The sequence below is a fragment of the Morone saxatilis genome, unplaced genomic scaffold, assembly GCF_004916995.1.
Source record: "Morone saxatilis isolate NCDOM2014 unplaced genomic scaffold, NCSU_SB_2.0 Contig11, whole genome shotgun sequence".
NCBI classification, from domain to species: domain Eukaryota; kingdom Metazoa; phylum Chordata; class Actinopteri; family Moronidae; genus Morone; species Morone saxatilis.
In genome coordinates this window covers 15321157-15334361 of record NW_023339663.1, presented here as the reverse complement: position 1 = coordinate 15334361, position 13205 = coordinate 15321157, and the positions used below count along the sequence as shown (strand labels likewise).

Sequence of the window (13205 nt, the reverse complement as noted above, 5' to 3'; positions counted from 1 at the left end):
TCTATCTATCTATCTATCAGACACTAACTGGTGAGATGTAATGTCAATGTCAATGTAATGTATTAAATTTAAATGTCGTATTTTTAACATTTTTAAACTTTACAGGGTCCATACCTGGAATTAAGGGAATCATTCACAGCACATCCAACAGCAATCTTGAATTTTTTTTTTCTTTTTCTGTAGGCTGAGAAAGAGAAGGATGTCAATGGGGCATGGAAGAAGAAGAATGGGCTGATCCAAAGAGAGAGGCCAGCTGGCAGGGAGTCACCTCAGCAGGTAGACAGCCACATCAGCCACATGAGTAATAGACATGACACTGCGACGCATATACTGCCACTGCTTCATGTGTGTCACTGACATCCTTCTGTAAAACACATTTCTGTGCATGCACCTTTAGGCTGTCATTAATAATGTATTCATGGTTATTCAACATGAACAGATGCCAGGTGTCAGTAACAAATTGAATGTCTCAAGTGTATCTATCTATATCTATATACAGATTAATCAGTAATAAAAATATGCATTAGTTGCAGCTCCCGAATTAATTATTTCTAATTTCCAGACAAAATTTTTGCCTCTTGCACTACAGTACTGAAATATTTATAGAAGTAGAATCTCTAAGCTTCAGTTCTGTAATTTAGTTGTGCCCCTAACTATAATTGTTATTTGTTATTTAGTTATTGCATTGTTTAAAGTGCTGCACTTCTGTGCTGGTGTGCATCTGTTTTCATCAAGCTGCTCGAGGTACAATAGGTAGAAACGGTAGCCGCTCATGTACTGGGTTGCAGAAACATGACACCTTCAATACACCTTACTTTTTTTAGCCATTCGTTCCCAGCCTCCTGTTTCCAGTGCTCAGCAGCAGCGGTGCTGGAAATACCTGATCAAGTGTTCATATGCAGGCATTTGCATCCACACACACAAACACATATGATGCACTTGCAGGTGTGCACAGAAGCAAGCACCCAAATACACAAACACAATGACAGTATAAGTCAGCCTCAGTGGAGGGTGGCTACAGAAACCTGACCGGTGTGATCCTGTCTCCCTCAGCACCTTGGAGACATGACCAATGGGGTGCCAGAGACCTCGCTGCAGCATCATGGGCCCAAAGTGTACGGCGTTGTGCAAACGATGGGATCAGACACACAGCAGGAGGTGATGGCGCGTGAGTGGACGGTCAGTCACCTTCACGATGAGATGAAGTACATCAGGGAGGTAAGTGGAAACTAACACAACAAGCAGCCGAGCCTTCATGTCACCTAATCTACTGTAGTGTAGGATATATAGATAATATCTGTATGTTCTGTGTATTTCTATCCAGGTGAGAGATTCTTTAGAGAAGGTGAGAGAGCGGATGTACGGGCAATTCGGAGGAATGCAGCAATCAATGAAGAACCTTTCGCAGGAAATCAGGGTAATGAATAATGTAACACCGTGTGACTGCTCATCAAACTCCAGTTTGTGAAGCTGTAAATAAATGTGAAAATGCGGTGTGTCATGTGTGTCTGCAGGCTGCCAATTCACAGCGAAGGAGTCTGGAGTCAGAGGTGAGGATCCGGACGACAGCCATGGAGAGCTTTGATCAGATGAACAGCTCCCTTATATCTGCTAACATCAGCCTGCAGGTAAAAAATCAATGTCAATGAACCAGTGAAGATCTCCTCCGTGGCAGCCGCATGCCATCACAGAAAAGACTGACTTCATAAGTAAAAGAAGTTTCCTTTGCAGAAATCCCTTCTGGAGAACTGTCAGAACAGAGTGGACAGGAGAGAGGAGGTGAAGAGTTTGCGAAGCACCTGTGAGAAAACACAAGAAAAACTCAGAGATAAGGAGAAGGAGCTGGCTGCCGCACAGGCTGAAAACCAGACTTTGAGGCTACAGGTAATCCTGCATACACATCTCTTTGTGTGCACACATTCACACACACACACACACACACACACACACACCCTCATGCAGTCACAAATTTAAAAACATAACGATGGAAGTATGTCCTCCGCCACATTAACTGAGATACCTGTCACCCAGCTGGTGTGATGAGTGGGTGCTCTAATGGCCTGATGCAAAATGGTCTGATGAGTCAGTAACAGTGGGGCACTGCATGACAGCTAACAAAGAAATGTGGGAACGCTTCACATGTAGAAATTATTCTTTGCCTGAAATCATATGTTTTTAATCAAAGGTAAAAATAAAACTTAACTGATTATCAATATAGTCCCGAAAGTTAATCTATGGTTTCAGTCTGTGTAATGACCAAACTCTCCATTAGAGCAAATAACCCCAATTTAAAATAATTAAAACAAATGAGTAATAGTTGGTAAATCAGCGTGTTTTATCTGCATCTTATATTCTAGTGTGAATATGGAATAATCAGCCTCACATAGTCTTAATTTCGGCTGTGCTGTGAATTGTCCAGGTGGAGTCTTCACGGGAGGCCAACACTCAGGCGCTGCAGGAGCTCTCAGCAAAGCTACAGCAGGAGTATGAGGAAAAGCTGCAGGAGGAACAATGGAAACACAGGGAGGAGATTGAAAACCTACAGGTCTGCATTCTTTAGTCTTTATTCACCATCATGCACATATAGTTTCAATGTCAACAGAAACTAAAACATATGGGTTATAAGAACAGGATAGATGTGTGATGATAACTCAAGATGTCTCAAATATTTTTGGTTCTGACACATTTGACAGATTTGAAAGATTATGATGCAGTGTGAACGTTCATCCAAAAATGACTACTGTACATTCCTGATAATTTGATGAGCCGTTTTAAAGGCAGTCCAACGTCTAAACTGAAATGTATTTCTGTTCACACAGGCTCAACTCGATGAGTACATCAGGCGACTAGAGGAAGCAGAGAGCAACATCAAGATTGCAGAAGCCAAGATTGCTGAGAGGGACCAGAGGATCCTAGAAGTGGAGCGTCTACTGGACTGTATGGGGAAAGTAAGGAACATTTGAACTTAACAAAAGGCTATCTGCACTATTTGCACACAATAAAAACTTAAAATAAAAAATATTTCTTACAGGAAAAGAGTCAACTCCAAAAAAAGCTGCAGGAATCTGAACAGCGTCTCCGCTTGTTGGAGCTGACGGACAAAACTGATGCAACTGCAGCCAAACGGTACAAAAAGGATGTCCTCATAAACAAACACCAGGATGACAAAACAATCCCAACTCGAGGTGCATTCACTAGCTTTCTTTTTGAACTGTATCACACAGTCTTCATCAGTAGTTGGAGTTTTCTAGGTTGTCATGAAGTTGCATCTGAAGATGTTTAAGAGCACCTTGAGTTGAGATTGTTTTGCATGGGCTTAGGGTTTGCATTAGGGTTTGTATCCTTGATCTGAGAAGCTGCTGACTTGGCTGCCAATTTTTGGAAAATACAAGGATTTATATGGGTTTAACTGGTTGTTGTTGGTCCTGTTTAGGTCCAAGGAGCTGCAGTCTGAAACTGTGGATCTCCGTGAGAGAATCAAACACTTGAACGACATGGTGTTCTGCCAGCAGCGGAAAGTCAAAGGAATGATTGAGGAGGTTAGGAGTGTTTATATATCTGTGCGTGAATACTGTCCAGTCACAAGCATTAGCTGTTCTTTTCTAATTATGTTTTGATAATGGGCGTGGATGATGGATACATACCTCAGCTGAAGTAGTAGAAGTTTGTCTCCAGAGTATGGTTGAGTTGCACATAAGCAATATAAACTTCATCTGGCCCAGAGTCAATAAAAGGTGGAGTGCCATGGTGGCCTAGTGGTTAAGATAGACACACATAATGTGCAAATAAAGGGTAAAGTATTACAGTGACACCATTCAGTATCCATCATATCTTACAGGATGATTCTTGAAGTGTTGCATGGACCGTTTCTTGCTGTAATTGTATTTCTGAATAATTTCCAAGAAGATTCCTGGCAATAACTATGTAATAATGTAGTATATAGGGAAGATAGCGGCAGTGCTTAATTAGAACACGTCTTATTATTAATAATGAATTATTATTGCATCTTAGAAACTCTGAAATGCACAGCACCCAAACCTCCAGCAACAACTATTTAAAATTTGTCTACAGGCAAGTTTCCAATTAAAATGAATAATGTTTGGTTTGAATGCAGCTTTTCTTTCCATTCCTATTTTGTCTAAAATTAGCATCAAATAAAAATTATTTCAAGGAAACTTCTAAGAAAATAATCAGAATCAGCTTTATTGCCAAGTAAGTTTTCACATACGAGGAATTTGCCTTGGTACATTGGCGCATAAGAATCACAATCAAGCATAGAAAAACATACACAAAGTATATTATTGTGTCAGTGCTTATTTTCATCTATATAAAAGAATTACAAAAATATTTTCTATTATATTACATAAAATATACAGGATTGTATGAATAGTAGCAAATATAAGCAATAAAGAAATTAATTAAAATAAAAAGTAAAAGGATAAAATTCATGTGCATTTACAAAATGAAGGAGAAATAAATTGAAATCTAAATATAAGAATAGGAGCACAACTCAGATAAGAAATTCTCGGAGCCATCCTTATCGTTCTAAAAACATTATTAGGAAGTTACACACTTACTGCCAGCAATCAACATGCAAAGATAACAATGTTTGATGGAATCAACGAAGCAGAGATCTGACTGAAAACACATAATAATTGTTTTCAACTGAACTCTTTGTGAAGGTTGAATCACTGCGAACTAAAGTGGCTCAGAAGGATATGTTCATCTCGGAGCTTCTGGACAGAATTGCAATAGTGGAGTGTGAGGTAAGACGAATACTTCTCTGTGTGCTTATGCCTGTTTCAATCATGGTGTGGTGTGGCAATCTCCTGCATGGTGGCACATGATTGCCTTCGCTGCTGAGCGCTGGATATCCTGAGCTTTCAACGATGTCTGTGTGGTTTCCTCGTGTCACTACACCTATCACATCCCTTTCATGTGTAAAGTGACTTCGATCCTTTGCATGTGTCTGACCTGACAGTGTTGTTTCCTCTTTTCCTTTTCCTAGAATAATGAATTAGAAGACAAGCTGAAGTATTTTATGTCCACACAGAATAGGCCACGAGAGTTTTTGGAAACCAGGGAGATAGGAGTAGGCTGTGATCTGCTCCCCAGGTAAGAAACAAAGTTGGAAAAGATATTTGGCTGATTCGGGTTATATTTGGTGCTTCATTTGGAGGTGGTTTTCTCACTCTGATGTGTGACTGTGCACCTGCAGACATGAAGCACAGAGGCATGATGTTCAGCGTGAACCAACTCATCTCCATCCCATACAACACCCACCACTTCTTCCACCTCCATCATCAGTGAAACCTCCATCACCAATGAAACCTCCATCACCCACTCAACCCTCATCTCCCAGACAACGTCCACCCCCTATACAACCTCTATCTCCCACACAACCTTCATCTCCCATACAACCTTCATCCCCTACATCCCCCATTCAACATCCATTCCACTACCTGACAACACCCACCCAACCAAGGACATTTAAGTCTAATACCCCTCCGCCCAGCAGGCTGGATTCCAGTTTACTGAGGTACACTCCTGTCCAGTACAGCCGCTTCCTGCAGTCCAATCCCTCAGTAACAAGTGGGACATTCTCCTACACTCGTCCGCCTGCATCAGAGTCTCTTGCGAGTCCGGTCTCATCCGGGAGAGATCAGGTGGACGCAGACACAGACACACAATCAAGTCCAGATGAATCCACTTCATCCTTGTCCTCTTCTCGTCCAAGATCGAGAGCCCCTCAAGTTTATTCACCATTCATGAAACTAATGGAAATAACAGCAAATATTAAAATAGAGTGATCGTGAACCAGTAGTTTGACATTTTGGGAAATACACATTCTCGAGAGTTTGATGATATGTTTAAAATCCCTCTCATTTATTATGGTAAATCTGAAGTTATTGTTAGCTTAGCTTAGCAATAACACCTAGGCTGCAGGCTTTGTTCAAAGAACACAAAACCTACATACCATCAACTCTACAGCTGATTAAAACATTATATGTAATTTGTTTAATTTATAAAAGAAAACACAAACTTCTGTCAAATCTATTTACACTTTAGAGGTGCTGGTAGGTGGATTTTGATACTTGTGGACAGAACAGTAAACAGTTTCCAGTCTTTATGCTCTGCTAAATTATATGTAGCAGCAGTTAGCTTAGCATAAAGCGAATTAATACTTAATGACGTTTATGGTAAACATGTAGCAGCAGTTAAATGTTGTAGTTAAAGCTAACTGCAGTTACATTATTTATCATACGAGAGGTATTAATCCTCTCTTCTATCTCTCAGCAAGAAAGTCAATAAGCGTAATTCATAAAATGTTGAACTATTATTTTAAGTCAATTGTCTTTGGTCTCATTTTATCTTTGATTGATTATCTCTTTTAAACAATAACCATATGTGACTTTTTTTTTAAATAGTCAAAAGCTGACACGTGTTTAAGTCTTATAGTTCAGAATATGATTCTGGTTGATGATGTGAAAAGTCTTTTAGCCGTTTGCACAGAGCACCATTAAAAAAATGTTGGTTGCTGTTAGGTTTAAATAATGTGATGTGCTGTAAAAATATTTTGTAAATAACATACAGAAGGATTATATTTGTTTTGTTTACAGTAAATGTAGCCTATGTTTCCCGTGGAGCATTGAGTCCTATATGAAGGTTGATAAGGTTATTGTGTGTATTTTCCTCATTTTATATTGGCTCTGTACAAATTAAATGAATATTATTTTCTTATTTGTCACATTATGTACAAAAATATTTATTAATATGCTTTGTGCCTTTGTGAACAGCTTAGTATTTGATACTGGTGGTGGGAATGAATCTCTCTAAATTTGGCCACAGGGTTATAATAACAATGTAATATAAAGTGCATTTTTGTGCTAATGATAAAACTGTTCAATCACTTTATAGATATTGACCTTATTGAGGTGACTGCCATTCCTGAGCCACAGGCACAAGTATTATCCAGCTGTTATCTGCACTGCCACAACTGTGTTTGAAAAAGCTTCATGACGTGCCTTTTCCTAAACGATACATATCATAGTGCAACTCATGATAAGAGGCCAGCGTACGTTTGGATAATAAAGACTTTACTGTATAAGTAACCAGACAGACTGATTGTGTCAATGCATGCACTTACATACTGTACAACCTCATTCTCTAAAGCCTTAAGCTTATATATGACTACTTCATTGTTCATTGTGGATCCCAATTTTACACACAAAAGGGCTTGTTTGTATTCCTTCCATTTCTAATGAGACGATTTCCCACTTTTACATAAACGTCATGCATAACCACTGAACTCCAGATCAACCTTATTTAAATATGCAACAGCTCAGTATTAGTTGTATATATTTAGTATGAGTATATTTTGAGGAACTGTCTTCTGTGTGGGGTGCAGATAGTATATTTCCAACATCTCCAAAGAGAGAGAGAGAGGGTGAGGGTCCACAGAAAGAAGAAAACTGCAAAGAGGCCAAATGTTTTACAGTGTCTTGTGTAATCTGACTTGGTACACAGGACTAAATGTCTAATACAAGTGCTTAAGAAGAGAAAGCTGAAACATAATAAATCAAAGGAAAAGTTTATTTTTGAGATTTTGTTCCAGCTGTACAGCTGCAACCAAAAGTTACACTGACTTTGACCTCTGAGAAGGGATATAAAGGACACAGCTGTTACCTCTTGGTTGAAGTTGGGTCATTGTTCGTGGAGCTGAGTGAAAAATGGCTTGGCACAGTGGTTGGGAAACATCCGGACAGGAAATGCAGCTATGGAAAATGTGAGACTGGGAAGCCTGTTTAGGCTGACTGCACTGATTAAAGAGAAGAAAATATCTTATATAAAGAACTGCCTGTCACTCTGAAATGTAAGCTTAGCGCTGATGACTACATTTGACCTGCAGAGGGCAGCAAATCACCTTCTCTGGCTGTGACAGGACGAAGCGGTGCGTTACACCGGCCTGTGCGGCGGGGGGCGCTAGAGCTGCACCTCACATGGTTGATTTCCGCCGTAGAAGAAGAAGAAGCAGAACCCCACTTTGAAATGTTGTTGTCTCATGTTGAAGAAGTGAACCTGCCGCCTTCAGAAACCTCTCTCTAACTACAAAAGAGCCAGTTAACAGGCGGCTAACATGTGATTACAGTTGTACGTTGTTGTTGCTGTTGTTGTTGTTAAACTGAGACGTTCGCTCCTGCTGTTTGTGAATGGCTGTAGCTAGCTGTTATAGCTCACAGTGATGTCCTCGTCGTGGACAGAGCGCCAGGGACAGGTGGGAGACCTCAGACAGCAGAGAAAAGAAGACCTCCGAGAACTGCTCCTGCGACAGGAGAAGATACTCTCTAACCAGTAAGTTCACTCTATCAGCCCCAGTGTGTTCCTCTGTGATGAACAAACTGGGAACCTTTCTAGCTACCTAGCTCTGATGTAGTTTGATAATGTGATGGCAGTATGACAGAATGGATATGTCCTATTTTTTATATTCCTCCCTACAATGAACACATTATATGTATGTTTAATAAAATAGATTAAAACAGCGATGTGAGGCTACTGTTTCTGAGAGAAAATAGTGCAAAGCTTTAACTTTAAACTAGGGATGCACCATGTGGTAAAAAATCATATTCCGATTATTTTGGCAGATATTGACATTGTAATATGATTATAGATTAGTGGGAATGATCCTTTTTGCCCCACAGTTTTCATTTCACTGACAAAACTCTTAAAATCATATTGATTTGATGGGGTCTGAACCAAACAAACCCTTTATCTGGAGAACAAGATTTATAGTCCAGGGTATCACTGTAGCACTACATTATAATGGAGTTTTTTTTTCTCTCCACATATTTTGTCTTTAATAAAATTATCTCAAAAAATTACAGAACAGTGAAAACAGTGCAAAGCTTTGCTGTGTTTATGATACAGAGCCTCCAGTACAATGCTGCAACATAGTTAGACTTAAATGCACACACTGTAGATTTAAATATACACGTTAGATTATCTGAGCCAGTTTTAAATGAAACTATTACGTCAAGTAATATTTGCAGTTGTAATACATTTTTACAATGGGGAAAAAACCGACTGTGGTCAAAATTGTTAGATCAGATAGTAATAGAATATATTATACTATTTAATTATACAACTATTTGAATGTCGGATGCAATATATGCAATTATTTAAGAGAAAATACAGATGGGTGAAAAAGAAAAAAGCTGAATAAATTATAGATAACAAATGCAGATTCTTTTTATAGGGGCTCAGTGAATGGTTTCATGAATATTAAAATGATGTGAGACAAATTATATTTAACCCAAAAGAACACCTACAGGAGAGTTGGAGCGTCTCTACCACCATAATCAAAACACCAAATTAGAGAATTACTCTATCCACCAAGACATTTAATGTTGGTTTATTTGTTTAATGTCTCCATTCTGTATCTTGAATGCTTGTCTTAAACCTAACATGGAACTATGTGTTTGTGTTGTTTGCAGGAGGTTAGTACAGACTCTTCCTGACAAAGGGAAGAAGATCAAAGAGTTTGCAGAGAAAGTGCGCCTTGCCATTGAACACCACGATGAAGAGGAGAGGAGACAGAGCTCGGTGTTTGCTGCCAGGAAAGAGTTACAGTCCAAGTACCAGCAGGCTTTCACTACCCAACAACGTGCTATCCCCCACATACCAGCAGCCTCCCACCAAAACAGGCAAAGTGAGGCTGCTGCAGGCGATGCGATGCAGGAGACCTCACCTGCCTCAGCTGATGTGCAGGAAAACAACTCTTTGGATGAGCCACAGGAGCAGTTTTTGTCTAGAGCAGCTGCTGGTGAAACCATGGAGACCACTGCTGCTGGGTCCTCTCTGAACTCTGATGAGACAAAAGAGGGTGACCTTGTGGAGGCCTTAGAAAGGGTCAGACTGTCTGAAACGTCCAAAGACCCATTAAACAGCACAGCAAGAGACAATTACTTTCTCAAACAGCAGATACCAAAAAAGCCTCACTATGTAACTGTCCTGGAAAGAACAGAGAATACTTCAACTCACAGAAGGCAAAAATTCAAACCAAATCAGTGAGTGATTTATTTTTGTAAACCATTAAAACAATATATATTATGTTGCTTTCTTTCATAGTTCTTATTAGTTATTTAATTCTAAACATCTCAATTGTGTTTCCAGGCTGTCCCACAGAAGTGACATCTCTCCCTCAGGATCCTCATCACCGAGTCAGTCCTCTGAAGGCTCATCACCTCTGTCTGCACAAGCCAAGAAGGAGCGGGACAGAAAACACCTGGATGACATCACTGCTGCAAGACAGCCTCTTCTCCATTACAGTCCAGCCCAGCTTCTGTCTCTGGATGAGTCGGCTGTCCTCCTGAAGGAACAAGCCAAGAAGCAACTCGTAAGTGCTGTCTTCTACTACCCATTTGTCCTATATTTACACTGTATACATTAAACTGTGGGCAGACATTTTATGATGTAAATGTAGTGTTCAAATTACTAATAAATGTGCTCTTGCATGCATTAAATTGGCCACCAAAGTGACAGATGGACTTGCATTGTGGTGCAACAAAAGTTTTTTTTCTGGAGCCCTGTGTCGGCAGCTCTGGACTGGCCTCATTCAGATGAATGAAAGGGCTGCTCACAAGCAAAGAGTTTATACAGTGGTGACTTGTGACATTTTCTTATCTAATCAAATGTGGTATTAAAACAATGAATGTGAAGTCCACATCAGATCCCTTCACCAGCTCTAGAGGGCAGCGTTCAGGCAGTGTAGGCATCGTGTATCACTTCACATCTAGAGTAATGACTTCAGAGCCAAACGTCAAACAGTGTGCTGTTGTCAACTTAAGGAGGCCTGTTAAGCTTATTATCAGTCCTACTTTTGTTGAGGGTTTAACAGCTACGGCTGTGCTGCTTTATTATAATGTGCTGGTTTTCTGTTCACCAGCCTATTCATGTCAACTTTTTCTCTGTGTTGTGTTTAATTTCAGGAGTTGCAGGCCAAGCTGGCAGCCCAGAAACTGTCTGAGGGACTGAAGATCTCTATGGGGAGCTACACTCCTGATGGTGGCCCCATGGCTGCCTACAGAGAGGTTCACGATGAAGGAGCCCAGCTCTCCTCAGAGGAAGACTGATCCTGGAAGGCCAGAGCTGGGGAAACCAGTGTGACCTTGGCCCTGAGGGAAACAGGCTTTGGACCTTGCAATCGGGACCCATCAAACAGGATTTTCCCTCCAAGGACAAGGATTCTTAAGAGAGGAAAAGGGTCTTTGCACGGTGTGAAGGCAGTGTTGGTATCCCAGACTCAGCTCAGGAAATTGAATGGCAGGTTGAGAAACTAGCTTACTTAGTTCTCATTCAGTCTGTATTGGCCTCAGTTGTTTCAGTGTCCTTCAGGAATAATAATACTTGCTGTTGAATAGGAGTTTTTATATTCACAATTTTAAGCAAATGTTTCTTGTCAGTATACTGAAACTGATGATGTCATGGTTTTTTGAGCCTGAGGGTATTGTGTATTGTATGATGATTTTTTATTTTAGTGTGTTAAAGATTATATGCACTTAAACCTTAACAGGAGGTGTAGCAGACTGTTTTGGCACAATGGTAACCGTTTACAGTTTTGTCCAGAAAAATAAACATGAGATTGGAGATTTAATTATTACAAAATGTGTAACAGAATTTAATAAAAAAGATCTGATTTCCCAAATATTTGTGTTTGTGTCAGGGTGACAATCCAAATCCTTTTTTTTTCTGAATTGCAGACAATGCGAAGTACCTCCATCAGCTTTTTCGGATGGATGAAAATTGATCTATTGAAAGTATAATTTCTCTTCACTAATATAAAACTGCTCACCCATGAGAGCATCAGGAAAGTTCTTGTTTTTAACTTATTTGACAATCCAGTTTCTTCAGCAGAGCAAGCCTCAGGTCTGTCAGCAGTTACCAGTGTGCTGTTGTTTCTAGTGGTCTGTGGAGACGTATCATCAAGAAAAGCAGGATAGGCGAGTAGGAGGCCTGAACCGAACTCTTAACCTGCCCACAAGTATGAATCATACAGTATAGAATATATTGTATGTATAAAAATCGCTCTAAAATCTCTGAACTGCACATCATTTATTTATTTTTATTTAAGTCTTTATACCAGTGCTTTTCAAACAGGGATCCGGGGACTGACAAGGGTCCTTTAGTGGGTTGTAGGGGGTCCCCAGCAAAAGAATAAATAGATAGTAAGTATATATATATATATATATATATATGTATATGTATAGTAGAATATTTTAGCTCTTATCAGAATTTTTGGAAGCCACAAGGATAGGATAAGGTTAGTCGTTTTGATTGATTACAGTAGTATAGTTTTATAGTGAGAATTGTTTTCAAACCTAAAAATAATAAAAAAAATGCAATAATATATATTATATAATATAAGAGGAGATAACAACAAAATCCTGGGGGCCCTTAAAGAAGTTTGGGAACCCCTGCTTTATATTTTAAATTATACATTAGTTGTGATGCTGAGAAGAGAAACTGTAATAATGTGATTATTATAGTATTGTACTGTGTAAATGTAACAATTTATGTTAATAGTTTTATTATAGAGTTAGATTAGACTTTTAATGCACCACAAAATTGTGCTTAAGTCCAGCACTGGGGTTACTTACTGTTTGCCCTACATGGATTATTTAAGTTTCACTATTTTCTGACTTTCAGATGGATGTAACTAAATTCACTGTTAGGCTTCCATTTTTTTGCTATTTTTGTGAGAGATAAATCTGCAAGGTGATACCAATTTCAATTTGTAGTGAAGCTGTGGTCAGCTGCAGACACTGATTTTCTAAAATCCTGTGAGATGTTATCAGGCAGGGATCTGTGACACACTTGATAAGATTAATGCAGGGTTAGTGAAATATTGAAGCTTGATGGCTGAGACATCTGGACTGCATTTGGAACGTGTTGTTGCTGGGAATGGCAGGCGATGATGGGACGGCAGCAGGCTAATGCAACATGGCAAATACCATTTCTCAACTTTGCTAATATGTGGTAGATAAGAAGTGCCAGGTACATTCAGCATATTTCCAAACTGCCTTTCCCATCAGCTCTCTTCCAACTCTCGCAATAGAAGACTGCAGGCCATCGTAATTCAAACAGCCTGATTCAAGGATTTTAATGAGGAAGAAAGAAGGCACTGAGGCACGTTTTAGGGGAAATGAGGG

General features: G+C 39.6%; 1 protein-coding gene across 1 annotated transcript in view; it reads left to right on the top strand.

Moving 5' to 3' along the window:
- LOC118320921 (rootletin-like) overlaps window positions 1-11701 on the top strand; it is a 16158-nt gene extending 4457 nt beyond the window's left edge. The window contains exons 3-18 of the mRNA XM_035652046.1: window positions 184-276; window positions 1054-1218; window positions 1325-1417; window positions 1515-1628; window positions 1732-1884; window positions 2420-2545; window positions 2820-2948; window positions 3032-3126; window positions 3434-3539; window positions 4683-4766; window positions 5009-5115; window positions 5219-5807; window positions 8234-8352; window positions 9492-10064; window positions 10171-10393; window positions 10986-11701. Of these exons, the coding sequence (XP_035507939.1) occupies window positions 184-276; window positions 1054-1218; window positions 1325-1417; window positions 1515-1628; window positions 1732-1884; window positions 2420-2545; window positions 2820-2948; window positions 3032-3126; window positions 3434-3539; window positions 4683-4766; window positions 5009-5115; window positions 5219-5807; window positions 8234-8352; window positions 9492-10064; window positions 10171-10393; window positions 10986-11129 (2913 nt within the window). The 3' untranslated portion in view covers window positions 11130-11701. The remainder of the gene's footprint in view (window positions 1-183; window positions 277-1053; window positions 1219-1324; window positions 1418-1514; window positions 1629-1731; window positions 1885-2419; window positions 2546-2819; window positions 2949-3031; window positions 3127-3433; window positions 3540-4682; window positions 4767-5008; window positions 5116-5218; window positions 5808-8233; window positions 8353-9491; window positions 10065-10170; window positions 10394-10985) is intronic.
- The last annotated feature ends 1504 nt before the right edge of the window (window positions 11702-13205 follow it).